We start from the raw sequence: 16,744 nt of genomic DNA, 5'->3' as shown, positions 1-16,744 counted from the left end.
GCTTCATGATTGAAGCCCATGTTACATAGTTCGTATCGCTTAGTTTCATAGGCATGATGGTGACTTTATCATTGTCATCCATCGATTACAAGGAGAGAAAGAATAGGAATAGAAGAGAAACAAGAAGGAAAATGAGAAAGAAAGAAAAAAAAAAAACAAAACAAGATGTGAAATCTTCTCCAATGAAGTGATAAAACACTTCTCTTCAAGTGGCGAACACTTTTGCAAACGGGCACGGAAACCGAGGCAGCTTTTCCTCAAGATTTAGTACTTTCGCGGCTCTGATACCATGAAATGAAATGGGGATCTTCGAAACACGAGCTTTGATTAACAAGAGCAAGTGTCAAGAATGACACTAAAGCATAACCCTTAAAAAGGGTATAACTGAAAACAAAATAAAAATAAAAATGTATTCTTTATTGATATGAAAAACCAATTGCTTAAGAAGCATTGGAGTGAAATACAAGAGGGGCTGCACCCCTTTATATACACAGCTGAAAGAGGACTCAATAGAGCTGTTGGGCACAGTCCAACAGCTCTATTAAGAGTTGTTGGACTGTGTCAGTCCAACAGCTCTATTGCTAGTCAAGTCTGGACAGGACTTGACTAGCAACAGTCATTCTAGTTCAAACTGAACTAGATGACATAAAGACAAAAAATAAAAATAAAGGAAAAAAAATACAGAAAAGAAAGAAATTAAAAATGTATTTATATATATATATATATAATAATATAATATTATTATATATACATATATGTACAGTTTTACATTTTAACAGTTTTTGGGTTCTATATAGGAATGAATGGCGCTAAGACAGGCTCTATGTTTAGGAGTAAACGAATCATAATGAAATAAACCTAGAAGACATCTTTCTACTTCTCTCAGTTCGTCGTAGGTTTTCATCATTTGTTGAATTGGACCCACCAGGTTCACTGAATTTTTTAATTGTACTCCAAAAAACTGTTTTTATCTCTATGGGTATATGTTATAGGATCTCTCAATGCTCCTTCATTTCTGTGTTGGGAGATAGGTGGATGGAAAGAGCCATCTTCTTTATCATTGACGTCATTATGAATAAAATCGTCATCATTATCATCATCATGTGCTAACATTTCCAATAAAAAAGAGTAATCCATGTTTTCTTCAAAAGGTTCACTCCTTTCAAAATCATTAACATTTTCCAGAAAACTCACATTTCTGGAAACATATAGCTTGTCATTCTTAATATCATAACAACGAAACCCTTTTTGGGTTTTGGAATATCCAAGAAAAGCGCAGGCAATGGCTTTTGGTGAAAGCTTGTCGTTCTTGTCAGTAAGAACGAAGCATTTACAACCGAAAATTCTCAACCGACTATAGTCGAGTTATTTGGTATACAATTTTTCAAAATGTGAGATATTGTTCAAGTTTTTAGAAGGTAGCCGATTTATCAGATAGACAGATGCTAAAGCCGCTTCAGCGCAAAAACCTTTTGGGATGTTTTGAGAAACAAGTAATGTTTGAGTTATCTCTATTATATGTCTATGCTTTCTTTCGACTAATCCATTTTGTTGAGGGGTTTTTGGACAAGATCTTTGGTGAAGAATATCATGACTTTCAAGATAATTTTTTAATTCACTTGAAAGGTATTCTCCACCCGAGTCAGTTCTAAAAAGTTTTAGATTCCCATTAAATTGATTTTTAATCATCATATGATAGGTTTTAAAAAATGAGAAAACTTTATATTTGTGTTTAAGAAAATAAATCCAACAATATCTCGTGTAGTCGTCAACAAAAATGACATAATATGCAAAGCCTCCTTTTGATAAGACCGATGTCGATCCTCATACATCCGAATGGATAATTTCAAAAGGTCTTGTTGTAAACATAGATCTTTGACAAAAAGGCAATTTTTTCATTTTCCCAAGAATACAATCGTTACAAGTAAAATCACTTTTACATAGACTTTTAACAAAAGGTAAATGAGAAATTTTTGTAATATTTGGATGTCCAAGTCTCTTGTGTCACACATTAATATCCTTTTGTTGGACAACATTACAAAATGGGTTCTTTGGAATTTGAAGGGAATCGACATAATATAGATCGCCCTTCTTAGAGTCTTCCCCAATCAATCTCCTGAACCGGCGATCCTGTATCCAACATTTGTTAGATGAAAACTTTATATCACACCCATGATCTGAGGGTTGAGAAACGGAAAGCAAATTTAAGTTTAATTTGGGTATAAATCTAATTTTTGGAATAAAGAACCCTTGTTTTTCAAAATTTCCTATTCCTTTTCCTTCAAGAGATGTTTCATCCGCAGTTGAAACAAAAGATGGAGAGGGATTTTTTGAGTATTCGGAAAAAGAACTAAAACTTGGGGTCATGTGAAAAAAAACACCTAAATCTAAAAGCCAAGAGGTCTTACCGGGAGGAGAAGATGTTGACATGGCGGCTTCGAAAATAGCCCCTTTTAGAAGAGGTTGAAGTGCATCCACGATTTGTTGCAATGAGAGAGCTCCATTTGAAGATGATGAGCACTCTTCCTTTTGAGGTTGTGATACAGTAGTCATGGCAAGTAACTTTTTCCACTTTGGGCAAATAGGCTTGATATGCCCCGGTTCCTTACAAAAATGGCATAAAAGCTTGCTATAATCTTTCTTCTCTCCTTGACCACTTAAGTTTTGATTCTTGAAGTGAGGAGGCTTGTAGGTCCTTAAGTTGCTCCCCAGTCTTGAGACGGTGTTAACTCCTTCATTTTCTTCATTATTGGAAGGTGTAGCTAGAAACACTTAGGTTGTTCTTGCTTATACTCATACGAGTCTCTTTCCCACTTAGTTTAGTAATTACATCTTCAGGAGAGGGGGAAGTGAAGACGAATAAAAGAAAAGACCGGATTTGTTCGAATTCAGGCCTAAGCTCATTCAAAAAATTAAAAAATCTATCTTCTTCCAATTATTTATGACGAAGCTCTATGGCTTCTCCACTCCACTTGGGTTCGAGCATAGCAAGCTCATCCCAAATAGAAGAGAGTTCGTAAAAATACTCCCTTATAGTCATCTCTCCTTGACGAAGAGTTAGCGCCCTCTTTTGGATGTAATATTTATGGGACAAGTCCCTAGAGGTGTACATCTTCTCAAGGTACTCCCACGCTTGAGAAGCCTTCTTAAACTTGATAATATTGGCCTTTATTTGTTGTTTCTACGGATGAGAAAATCCATGAGAGGATTTTAAAATTCCTCATCTCTCATTCTTCATGCTTTTTGGTGTAGTCTTCAAGAGCCTTGGCTCTTTCTTCGCCTTCAAGGATTTTTATTGCTCCTTTCTCCATCAAGGTTATTTTTTGCTCCGGTTCGGGAATCGAGCCTTAGACATAGCCCCAAAGCCCTTTCTCTATAATATGAGCATCCATGTTTTCGACCCAAACGTGATAATTGGACCCATTGAGTTTGAAGCTGAGAGAAAAATGAGTCTTTTTCACCCATTAGAGAGGAGAGATGATTAAAAAGAATACGTATCACAAAAGATTGTTAGACCTTTCTTGATAGAAGAGTCTTCTAAAATATTGGATGAATAAGAGGATCCACTCCAATCACCAAAAGATCGAAGGCACACTTTTCAAGGGACCCAAAAAAGTAAGAATACACGCGATCTTTGTTTCTCCAACCTTGATCTGATATCATGTGAAGAATCCTTGCAAACAATCGAGTTTTCAAATAACTTGATACTTCAATTACTCAAGACACAAAATAAATGCACAGTGTTTATAAGCCTTACACCACAAAAGGAGTGCAATAAATGCACAGTGTTTATAAGCTTTACACCACAAAAGAAGTGCAATAAATGCACAGTGTTTATAAGCTTAAGGAGACAACTCTAATACATACATTCAATGGGCTCACATAGCCCTTATTTATAAGCACAGTTAAAGAGTACCCAACGGCTCTTATTAGAGACGTTGGGAATCAGCCCAACATCTATCTTTTTAAACTGTATACAACAGTCAGTGGTTGACTGTTGTACACTGTACACAGTCAGAAAATATTACTTAAAAGAACAAAAATAAGAAATGAAAAAAATTACAAAAATAAGAAAAAATAAAAAGGAGGAATTGCAATCATATTAAAAAACATGAATATGCGTAAAATGTAGAAATGACTAAAATACCTCTACAGCTAATACATTGTCTTATGAATTACAATTTAACAGTTCTCTCGGTCACTGACCGCTCTCTTAGGATTACAGTTTCAGTTAGAACGTTCGGGTTAATAAAACACCAATGCATAATAAACCCCTGAATGTTTTCTTCTGTTACGGTTGCCTTGACCCGCGTGTACCCACGGGATAATTCAAGAAAAACATTAAATAAAAACATCTTGAGTACATCAGTTAAATAAGGAATCGTCAGGTTTTCACTTTAACATGTTAATAGTTACTTTTAGCATGTGATTATTTAAATTAACATAAAATAAATTCAGTATATCTGTAAGTTTGATTTGAGTCGGCTATTGTTCAATATGTTAGTTAGATTCTTAGAATTGTTGTTGTAGTACTTCAGTTGATGTTATTTACTTTGTGTTTTCACCTGTCATTAGCATGAAATAAATTCTTTATTTTTATGATTGTTGATTTGATCATGCTTAGTATTATGCCTTATTGCCTGTAATTAAACAAATCCCTTTCATACTTGTTACTTAGTATATTTGCCAAAATCACAGTATTTTCCTACTTAGATTGGTTATAGTCTAATTTCAGTTATCTTACTGTTTTTCAGGTAAAGAGTAGGGTACAATGAGTGGTTGCGGGATGGGGTGCTGATCGAGATAATGATTTATTGTGTTCTCGGGATTTCTCAGATTAAATTTCAATTTATTAGTATTCACGTTATTTGAAACTCTGATGTCATAAATTTATTTAGAATAAAATGAATGTTATTGCTTCAATCACTCCTGTAATGTGCCTGAATGTTTAACCCAATAGAGTGGATGGTTTCTGCTGTTATGGAAAAAAAATCCTCAAAATTTGGGTTAAAATTTCAGAGCATTATATTTAGTATTCTCACGGTCCCCCAAGACTACCATCTAAGATTCTCACACTGGAGAAAGGACATCAAGGAAGAGATTAATTACTATGTTTGGTCTCTTTTACCTTTTCAAATAATTTTAATTTTTTTACACAAAAATCATTTTGCAAACCAACATGCAAAACTAATTTCAGGCCCTGACCTGCACAATTTAACAGTGCAATTAATTTTGAAAAACCATTAAATTTCCAAAAAATAAATTTTGCAATGCATAAATAAAATCAACAATAAGTGGAGCAACACAGAGTCTTGGCCTACACAACCCGGAGTGGTTCACATCTTACCACCAACACATCTCAAAAGTGATTTATGCATCTTTGCAAAAAAATTTGTGAGCATGCAACACACATTATTTCACATGTCCACAATGCACATTCAAACATACAAATGAATGCACATAGAACAAACGCATATGTATGTCAATCAATGCTCGCAGAACACATTAACATAATCAATTCCATGCATAAACAATCAAACATGCCTATGATCATATTTATGCAAACATCAAATAAATTTTAGATTCATGCGTGTGATATACACAATTACAACATAACATTTGACTGCATGAGCATGCATAACCAATCAAACATGTAATCAAATACATAAGCCTCCAGCCAAAATGAATGTGAACTTGTACACGGCAAATCTGTTTAGATTTACATACTCATGAATCTCAACAAATCTAGTCAAATTTACATACTAAACTTAGCAATTTTGATCAGATTCACATACTATGAAACTCGGCAAAACCTGATCAAGTTGGCCTACTATAAAAGTCGACAAGTCTGATCAGATTTGCACACAAGTGAAACTTGGCAAGTCTAATCAGATTTGCTTACTAATAAAAGTTGACAACCTAGATCGGATTTGCACATCATAACACTGGGCAGATCTTATCAGATTTGCATGTCAATCTGATCGACAAGTCTGATCAGATTTACTTACAAGCAAAAATCGACAAGCCTGATCAGATTGCACACACACAGAAATCAGAAAGTCTGATCAGATTGCAGACACACAGAAATCGACAAGTCTGATCAAATTCTACATACATAGAAATCAACAAGTCTGATCAAATTGCACACACACACAAAACAATAAGTATGATCAGATTGCACACATGCGAAAACACTGCAAGTCTGATTAGATTTGCACCCAATAAGGGTCGGCAAGTCTGATCAGATTCGCACACATGCAAAATACTGCAAGTCTGATTAAATTTGCAACCAATAAGGGTCGACAAGTCTGATCAAATTTGCATACATGTAAAACACTGCAAGTCTGATCAGATTTGCACCCAATAAGGGTCGGCAAGTCTAATCAGATTTGCATACATGCGAAGCACTGCAAGTCTGATCAGATTTGCACCCAATAAGGGTCGACAAGTTTGATCAGATTTGCACACATGCAAAACACTACAAGTTTGATCAGATTTGCTCCCAATAAAGGTCGGCAAGTCTGATCAGATTTGCACACATGCAAAACATCAAGCCAAATCTGATCAGATTTGCATATCAACAGAAAATTGGCAAGTCTAATCAGATTGCGCACAAGACAAATATAATTTAATAAATATTTCTAGAACATGCTAAAAATTTATGGCACAGCAAGGTCGACAGGGCTATATATATATTCAGCATGAATGGCCAACTCAAAAGGGAAATCGGCAAGCATGTATATTCAGCCATATGAATATCAAAAATCGATAATCTAAAATTCCATGCATATTTTTAGACGTGAATTAATAAAAGCCAATACATGTGACTCAATGCATGACCAAAAATTTGAACATGTACAAAATCATATATATATTCCATGGTATGAACAATGAAAATTTTTAAATTTGATTTGCATGCATCTTATATATTTTTGCTATGCATAAGCCATTAAATAGGAACCTATCTAACTAAAACTCATCAAATCTGAACATGTATATGTCTATACATATTCAGATGCATGAATCAATAGATCGATAAATACATATTCAATTTTTTTTTATTCATAAGGAAAATCACCATCCACAAAAACAATAACTCATAAAATCAGATTTATACCTATTTCTTCACCTAAGAACTTAGAGAGAAACACGTACCTTGATCGTAGCATGAAAAAGGTTGGAGAAAAATGATGGATGTATGAAAAACTGGTTTTTTTCTTCTCCTTCGTCTTTTCTTTCTTCTTTTTTTCACTCTTTCTTTCTTTTCTCTCTCTCTCTCTCTCTCTCTCTCTCTCTAGAACATGAGTTCTAGAGAGGGAGAGATCTACCTCTTTTTTTATTTTTTTCTAACTTGAATTAATCTTGAAGGGGATGATGTCCCCTCTAGAGCCTTTATTAAGTAGAATTATACTCCTTGTGAAACTTTACATTATCTCCTAGATTATCATTTTTTAAAAATTAATTAATTTAATTATTTTATTTAATATAATATTAAAAAGAATATTCCAGAGGGTGTTGCCCCCATTTAGAAGTCTTTATGGGGTAGAGTTCTACCCCAGGTAGAACTCTACCTCATCCAATTTAAATTTTAAGTTGATTTTAATGTTTTAAATTGGCCATGGATGGATTTTAGATCTAGATCTGAATCCAAGATCCAAATTTATATGAATCCTACCTGGACTAAATCTTAGTCAATATAAATCCTGGACTGAGTCCAGATCCATATTAACTTGTATCAAACAAAGTGGATCCAGTACGATCAAAACCAAAAAAAGGCAAAAGTAGAGGTGGGTTATTTTTGAAAAATGTGATTTTCGGGCCAACTGTAATCCAAAATCGGAAAAACAGACTGCCAATGCGATCGATATTCTAAGACGCATCTAATGGTGTACGTACCTGATTTTCGCCTCTGAATTTCGCCCAAATTTAAGCTAAATTTTGATTGACTTTTGCTCAAATTTAAAGGTTAAAAACAAAAAAAAAATCTTAAATTATAATTGGCTCAATTAGGTCTTGTCAGTGGGCTCTGGGCCACGCCCAGACCCAACTGATGTCACCTATATTTTAATAGATTTTTCATGATTTTTATCAATTAAATTAAATATATAATTTAAAATTCATAATTTTCAATTTTTAAAATCATGAAAAAAATACGCGATATTACATTGGATACCACCACTAATACATGGAATGAAATATGATAAATCTCTCACTGTTTTGTAAAATTATAGTCTTATCCCTGAATGTATAATATCACACTTTCTAAATGTTTTGAGACAGTGAGGTTGTATGAATTCATATTCTAAATGAATATAACCTGGAACCCTGAAAGCAGTATTAAAAATTAAACCCCACTTGATATACCAAAACCTTTAACAAATTCCAAGTACATAATCACAAATAGTACTTCAAGAAAACCTCAACCACAACACTCAATTATTATGGATAGAAGCATTTTTGCGCAAGAAATATTTGCAGTTCTACCTGCGGAAGATATCCACTGTAATATAATGCAAACAGTGCTGGAAAAACTTTGTTTCTGGCTAGCACACCAGTTGCTCCAATAACTGCAATGCATAGAGATGGTGCACTACCACTTGGGCCATTTGAGGATTCCAATTGTGTTAAACGTCCAACTTCCAGAGTACCCACATCTCTAGAATTAGAAAGGTCATTGAGGCTAGATGTTCCTGCAAATAGGTAAATAATTGAGACTGGCCCTTAAAATAAGTCCATTTAGTCTAGCCATCAAGATTCACTAGGATTTTTTTAACCATGATAAACATACCAGACCAAATGAACTGGTGAGCAGGGTCACACTTTTTTTCCCTTTATGGGTATAAAATATACAAAACGTAATAATATGACTCGAAGAATTTATGCTTGTATACTCATTCATTTGACAAGAGCCCTATAGACTATGGAGGATAACATCAAGGAATCTCATTTTAACTTGGCACCAAATAAGATAACATGATGTTTGTTAAGAACATCCAAGAAAACTGAATAATAATAAAGATAAATAATAATGAAGCAAACATACAAGAAACCAGAAATTTAATAATGGATCACATTACATACTTGAAACAACTAAAACAATTTAAGGAATCAAGATTCAATATTTAATAACCACATGCAATGTTGAAAAACATGGAAAAGAGCTTTAAGACATAGACACGCTCATCTGAAGTCAAACCTGGCAAGTCAGATACTCAGGAATCAAAAAGTTACATTGAAGTTACCTGGTTTAAGTTGTGATTCTCTTGTCCAAATTCTCAAAAAAAAAAGGTTTAAATTTAAATAAAAAAAGACTTCTCCATTTTCCAAACTTAGCCTGAGAGATTGAGCTTCTCCATTTATCAAACTTATCCTGAGAGATTGAGCACTTAGAGCTTACCTTTTATTTTTATAACTGATATCCACATACCCCCATAAGCCCATGGTTCCATGTTTAAATTTCATTTAAACAAATGATAAGCTCAACATTGGATGGATCAGCCAAAATCAGAAAAAGGAGCTTAATCTGACTTGGGTTATTTGTGTATTAATGAGGACAATTTACTCTTTTTCAATGGCTTACACAAGGAAGCTCCTCATATTTATATGTTATTGAATGAATTTTTATTTATTTAGAAAATCCTGCTAATATGTTCAACCTATGTAACATAACAGGGCACCGCACCCGCATCACACCTGCACCCAGTGTTATAAAAAACGCGCCTTGAGGTGCGCCTTGCCTTGAGGCGTGGCCCTCTGTGCCTCAAGGCGCAAAAAAAAAATAGATTTCTAAGACCATTTGGTTATTTTATACAATAGTTACAATTTCATGAAGTCATTGTCTTACTGATCAATGGAAAATACAGAGGTGGACATATCCTTCACTAGTGAGGCACTTTCAAGGTGCTTAAAAGTAAGGATAAGCACTTATTGAAATGATTATTGGATATATCTGGAAATCTTTAAGAATCTCCAGAACTTAAAAAGGTAAAAGGGAAATTAGGAAGATGAAGATCAACTAGTGAGGCATGAGAAAATGTAACTAAGTAAATATTCCTTTTATCATTTGGCTGTTGGCACAAATGTTTTTGCCTAAACATGAAGATTAAAAAACTATGCTTTTGTTCATAGCTAACCATCTTATTGTTTTGTTTTTCGAAGTTGATCAAATTTTTTTTTCATTCCTTCTATTTTTGCATTTTGCAGTGCCAGTCACAACTGCAAGGCTTGTATTCTGAAGGAATTGAGGGATCCCACCTGGAGTTTTCTGCTTATAATTTGCTGTGTGCTATTTTGCATTTGAATAACAACAGAGATCTTTCATCTTTGATGGCAAGGTATTCACCCTTTTCTGCATAAATATACTCTGCATGCTTGTGTTGCAGCATTGTCTTATTTCATTATCATCTAGTGGGAGATATTCTTCCTTGGATGAAACATGTATCTGTTATATAAAAAAAAAACTTTATTTGTCTGTATCTATATGCATGATGTGGATTCTTTGAGTTTGTAGTTTTAGGATCTTTGGTGCATTTTAACTCATTCTCATAATAACACTGAAGCTGCTTTTACACAGATCTGTTATCCTTCCAAAGAATTTGTCTTTTCATTGAATCAGATTGAAATGTATAAGCTTAGAAAATGACTTAATCAGCTCTATTACACTTCTAAACAAAAATTAGTGTGCTGATATATCCTGATACTTAAACTAAAAGGGTAGTCTTAAGAAACTGGTGTGTGGTTCTGGTTTTCTGTTTCTTATAGGTACTTATTTGAGATTTTCTATTTCTTATTGGTTGTTATTTCATCAATAAAGCATTTCTTTATTTATTCGTAGTTTTAGATATTTTTTTATAATTTTTTAAAAGTTTTCAAAAAAAAAATGAGGCTTACGCTTTACGCCTCTCCTCGGTTTTTGGTGGAGCACCTCGCTACGCCTCAACGCTTTTCACAACACTGCCTGCACCCATGTGGGTGCGACACTTGAACACGGCTTCCTTTGTGTCAGGTGAAATAAACCACACTAAGGTCCATTTCTATCCAAAAGTAGATTCAGTTAACCCTAACCAAGTCCAATTTTATCTAATATTATATATAAATATATAAATGTGCACACATACACGTATGTAATTATGTCACATGGGTGCGGGTGCGGGAGCGGGTGCGGGTGCGGGTGCGGGTGCGGGTGCGGGGATTCGGCACTTCCAAAAAACCCGGGTGCGGGGGTGCGGCAGGGGCAAAAATGTAAAAAAAAAATTTATATATATATATATATATATATATATAATTTTGAAGTTTTAACAGTTTTAACATTTAACAGTAAACATTGTCATAAACTCATAATATGATTTATCATGCATGTAGTATATCAACCTAAATATCAAATTACCTAAATATCAAATTATCAATCAAATAAGTAAAGCAATTACATAAATCGACCTAAATATCAATCAAATAAGTATGCATAAAAGAACTAAATTACATACCAAAGTATATCATGATGAAGTAATGAATGCTAATAATTTTCTTCTTCATCATCAAATGCATCATTAGAAGGAATACTGGGCTCAGCTAAATCCATGTTTGTTACGTTGAATTCATGTTCTCCCTCGAAGTCACACTCTTCTGGGTTTACATCCCAAAATTTGGATGTTCCTTGTCTGCATTATAAACCCAAATTGAAAATGATAAATACAATACAAATATATTTAAATGAAAACTAAGAAATAATCAAATAACTAAGAGAGCAAATTAGTACCTGTATTCATCATTGCTTCGCGAAAGTAATCGAAGATTTGAATGAACATATACTAAATCCTCTGCACGCTTGCTGGTGAGTTTATTTCTCTTCATGTTGTGGATTTGAGAATATGTGCTCCAATTTCTTTCACAACAAGATGAACTAGCAGGCTGCGATAGCAATCTTAATGCAAGACGTTGCAGAAGAGGTGTTTCCGATCCAAATGTTGACCACCATGTGATAGGATCTATATTATCTTCTTCTCTCGCGAATAATGCCGGTGCATATAATCTCGAAGATGAAAATTTTCCAAACTCTTGTGTGACTTGATGTAGAAGATGTGCTTCTGGAAAAAGTCTTGTCATACACATATTTCTATGTCTTGATAGCTCTGGGTCTAAATTTGGAGGGACACGACCAATACCACCAGCCCGCCACTTATTTGCATAATATTTTGGATTAAGAGAATGTGCCATGCAATGCAAAGGAGTGTTGCTCTTATCCCATCTTCTGACTAAAATTGAATGAATATGATTAAAAAAATCTGAATCATCCAATGCAGGATTTTTTTCTTCATGCATGAAAACTATAGCTTGTATTTTTTCAATCATATTATCCCACATTTCATAAACTCTGTGAAGCATGGGCTCATCCTTATCAACTTCTCTTAACATTTCCCAAATAGGTTGCGTAAATTGAAGGAAGTATACCACTCTGTCCCAAAACTCATCATCAAGAATGAATTTCTTAATTTCTTGAGCCTTCATATCATCATCAACACGATAGAATGTCCAATTTTCATCAGTCACCATGTTAATCAAAGCATTCTTCACTCTTTTAATCCTCTTCATCATCACAATGATGGACGCAAAACGTGTTTCAGCGACCTTCAACAATTTCAAATCAGAATGCCTATTAAATATAGCATTAGCACGATGGTGGTTAACAACAAAATTCCTAATGCTTTTGACATTTCTTTCTAAATCTTCAATCCATGAACATAAAGCATATGCTTGTGAATTTTCTTCTTCTTTGGGGTTGCATATGCTCTTTAGGGCTAGATTTAAGCTGTGTGCTACACAGGGAGTCCAAAAAATATGAGGGTACTCACTCTCCAAACTCAACGCTGCACTTTTACAAACCGGAGCGTTGTCTGTAATGATTTGTACCACTTTCTGATCACCCACTTCTTTTATCACTTCTATAAACAATCCCTTCAAATACTCTGCATTTTTATATTCCCCAGATGCATCAACTGCTTTCAAGAATATTGGGCCACTAAGCGAACAAGCAATGAAATTGATTAATGGACGCCTTTGAATATCTGTCCATCCATCAGACACAATGGAAACTCCATTTTGCTCCCATGAATATTTTTTAATTTCTAGCAACCTCTCCACGTTTGCCCTCTCTTCTGCAAGAAGTGTGGTTCGTATTTTTTCTGAACTTGGAGGCACATAACCACTCAAATTACAATTTGCCAAGGATGTTACTAAATCCTTCCAATAAGGATTTCTAGCTGCATTAAATGGGAGTGAACCAGAATAAAAATACCTCCCAACTTTTCTATCCAACTCTTCTCTTCCATATGTATTGAATGATGCTTGTATCGTTCCTCTACCTCCTAGATTGACTTTTCTTTTTTTTTCAGCATCTTCTTGATGGCTTGCAAATGGCACACTGACTGCAGAAGAATCGGCCATTGCCTTTCTCTTCTCATATTCTTCTTGTATTTTCTTGTATTGCCTTCGCATTGACTCATCAACTTTTCTGCAAGCTGAAATGCCATGTCCTGGTATCTTCAACAAATGAGCCTTCACTCTTGTGTAAGACCCAACAAAATCTTTTTCGCAGAGCTTGCATCGAAATCTTTTGTTCCCACCACCTCCTTCTCCAGTTTTTGCAAGTTTATCTACATGTATCCATAGTGGCCCCACATCATCAATCCCACTGCAACTATCAGCAAAACTAGCAGCAGAACTCACATGTTGGGATGAGGATGACGCAAGTCCTTTCCCTTTATCCGTCATTTTTATCCTGAAAACACAAAAAAAAAATACATTACAATTTTCAATTCAATTCAAAAAAAAAAAACAGATGGGGGAGGGGCTCAGCCCCTCCCCTGTCGACCCAAAAAAAAAAACTGATGGGGGAGGGGCTCGGCCCCTCCCCTGTCGACCCCCAAAAAAAAAAGATGGGGGAGGGGCTCAGCCCCTCCCCTGTCGACCCAAAAAAAAAAAAAAAACAGATGGGGGAGGGGCTCGGCCCCTCCCCTGTCAACCCAAAAAAAAAAAAACTGATGGGGGAGGGGCTCGGCCCCTCCCCTGTCGACCCCCAAAAAAAAAAGATGGGGGAGGGGCTCAGCCCCTCCCCTGTCGACCCAAAAAAAAAAAAAAACAGATGGGGGAGGGGCTCGCCCCCTCCCTTGTCAACCCAAAAAAAAAAAAGCTGATGGGGGAGGGGCTCGGCCCCTCCCCTGTCGACCCAAAAAAAAAAAAGATGGGGGAAGGGCTCGGCCCCTCCCCTATCGACCCCAAAAAAAAAAAAACTGATGGGGGAGGGGCTCGGCCCCTCCCCTGTTGACCCCCAAAAAAAAAAGATGGGGGAGGGGCTCGGCCCCTCCCCTGTCGACCCAAACAAAAAAAAAAGATGGGGGAGGGGCTCGGCCCCTCCCCTGTCGACCCAAAAAAAAAAAACTGATGGGGGAGGGGCTCGGCCCCTCCCCTGTCGACCCAAAAAAAAAAAGATGGGGGAGGGGCTCGGCCCCTCCCCTGTCGACCCAAAAAAAAAATGATGGGGGAGGGGCTCGGCCCCTCCCCTGTCGACCCCAAAAAAAAAAAGATGGGGGAGGGGTTCGGCCCCTCCCCTGTCGACCCAAAAAAAAAAAAAAGATGGGGGAGGGGCTCGGCCCCTCCCCTGTCGACCCAAAAAAAAAAGGATGGGGGAGGGGCTCGGCCCCTCCTGTGCCGAAAAATGAGGGAGCAGGGGAGGCTCAGCCCCTCCCCTGCCGACCCAACAAGAGACCGAGAGAGGGGGGGGGGGGGGGGGGGTGCTCGGCCCCTCCCCAGCCGACCCAAGAAGACGAGAGACATACCTGCGAGCCGAGAGGAGGAGCCGAGAGGAGGAGTCTGGGAGGCGGAGCTGGGGGCGGCGGCGCTGGGGGCGGCGACGCTGGGGGCGGCGGAGCTGGGGCGGCGATGGGAGAGCTCGAGCTCAGGGGGAGAGAGAGGAGAGATTAGGGCAAAAAAAAATTTTTGCCCTAATCCTCCTCCTTTTCATCGGGGTGGGGGAAAAAAAATTCGCCCAAAAATTTGGACAAAAATGACCCTGGGTGCGTTGACCGCACCCAGGGTCGTGTTGACCGCACCCGGTGCCGCACCCGCACGCGATCCCGCGTCGCGTCGCGTCGACGCGGGTGCGGCACCTGTTTTGCCGAGTCCCTGTGAATATATATGCACCTCCGCACCAGTGTGGTGTTATTTTTTATTGATGAGGAATAGCAATTGTAGATTGTTAATTTGATTTACTGCATGAATTTATGTATGATGCAATGTTGTAAATATCATACTGTATCATTACTTTTGGGTTTTGTGATACGATACACACGAGTCTAGCGTACTATACACCCGTGTATCGTGTCGTATCGTACGATACACCATCGATGCACTTTAAAAAGGCCAAAAGTTACTTTTTCATTTTGGATTTTAAATACCTTTTGAGTGCCGACTTCTCCATTTGTCTAGAGGCCATTAGAAGGGAACCCACATACTTAGGAGTTGTGAGAGCGATTTGAAGGCCGATTTGTGCATTAGGGAGAGGGCACTTGTGATTTTATCAAGAGTGCATTTTCACCATTTTTTCACTGAAGGAAGTGGGTTAAGGTAAAAAATCTCTATTTTTTGCTTCTTATTGAGTTTTTTTGAGGGAAGATGTGGCATCAGAGGATCTGGCACGACTGTAAGGCCCAAGATTTTTAGAGAAAAAAAATAAAAACGAACCCATGTCGGATCCGATCCGAACCCGAGTACCCCCTTCCCCCCCCACTCCCCTGCCCTTTCTCTCTCGTTTTTGTCGCCCGACTCCCCCTCCATCCTCCGTCCTCTGCAGTTTGTCGGAGCCCACACCGGTGACCCCACCCTGCGTCCGGCCACCTACCGCCACCGGCAACCTTAGCCGGAACACCTCCTGTCCGCGCTGCCATTTCCTTCTCTTTCGTTTTGATTCGTCGGGCACCCAACCACCTCCCTCTCCGGCAGCTTCGCCGACGCCACCTCGCCAGGCATCTGACCCCGACCGACACCCCCTGTTCCCACTCTCTCCTTCTCCCCTCCGCTCCATGACCCGTGGCTGTCCCCCTCCCTCGTCTTCTTTAGTTCGGTGAAGGAGACCTGACGCCGGCAACCCCCGTCTTCTCTCAGGTAAGGTAACCTCTCTCTCTCTCCCTACATTGTCTTCTTCTTCTTCTTGTCGTCTTCTTCGTCCCCTTCGTCTTCATTGCTTTTCCCGGCAGATTGGCAGGGGCTTTGCCCCCGCCCCTTCTATTTTTTCGGCTGGCAGGGGCAAAGCCCCTACCTCCCTCTCTGTTTCCTCTGTACGTAGGGGAGGGGCTGAAACCCTCCATGCATCCTTTGTTTGCAGGGGAGGGGCTGAAACCCTCCATGCATCCTTTGTTTGCAGGGGAGGGGCCGAGCCCCTCCCTACTTCCTTTATATGCAGGGGAGGGGTCGGGCCTCCTCCCTGTGCCCTCTGTTTGCAGGGGAGGGGTCGAGCCCCCTCCCTTTGTTCCTCTATTGCAGGTGAGGGGTTGAGCCCCTACCTGTGCGTCTCCTAGTAGGCAGGGGCAGAACCCTTAACTCCCTCCTCGTCCTCCCTTGTTGGGTTGGGGTCGGGCTCGGTCTGACAGCCGAGCCCACCCCTCATCCCTATACTTGTGCAGGTCGGGGTCAGGCTCGGCCTGACTGTCAAGCCCACCCTTGTCGCCCCCTTTTTATGTTTCGACGTGGGGGC

At 38.3% G+C, this 16,744-nt stretch overlaps 2 protein-coding genes across 2 annotated transcripts in view; both read right to left on the bottom strand.

Annotated features, from left to right (window-relative positions):
* Positions 1–16,744, bottom strand: part of LOC149845730 (inactive glucose-6-phosphate 1-dehydrogenase 4, chloroplastic-like) — a 104,298-nt gene that overhangs the window by 74,092 nt on the left and 13,462 nt on the right. Inside the window, exon 3 of the mRNA XM_089995957.1 lies at positions 8,485–8,690. Coding sequence (XP_089852083.1) covers positions 8,485–8,690 — 206 coding nt within the window. The remainder of the gene's footprint in view (positions 1–8,484; positions 8,691–16,744) is intronic.
* On the bottom strand, positions 11,513–16,075 carry LOC149845731 (putative transcriptional regulator tpeD). Its single transcript, XM_089997128.1, has 3 exons — positions 15,766–16,075; positions 11,756–13,361; positions 11,513–11,657 (listed from the first exon to the last, which is right to left on the bottom strand). Exons 1-3 carry the CDS (start codon positions 16,073–16,075, stop codon positions 11,513–11,515), a joined length of 2,061 nt encoding a protein of 686 aa, XP_089853254.1.

This window comes from Nuphar pumila, chromosome 2 (assembly GCF_984573655.1).
Source record: "Nuphar pumila chromosome 2, dmNupPumi1.hap1.1, whole genome shotgun sequence".
In the NCBI taxonomy this organism is placed as follows: domain Eukaryota; kingdom Viridiplantae; phylum Streptophyta; class Magnoliopsida; order Nymphaeales; family Nymphaeaceae; genus Nuphar; species Nuphar pumila.
This window is presented reverse-complemented; position numbering and strand designations above follow the sequence as displayed.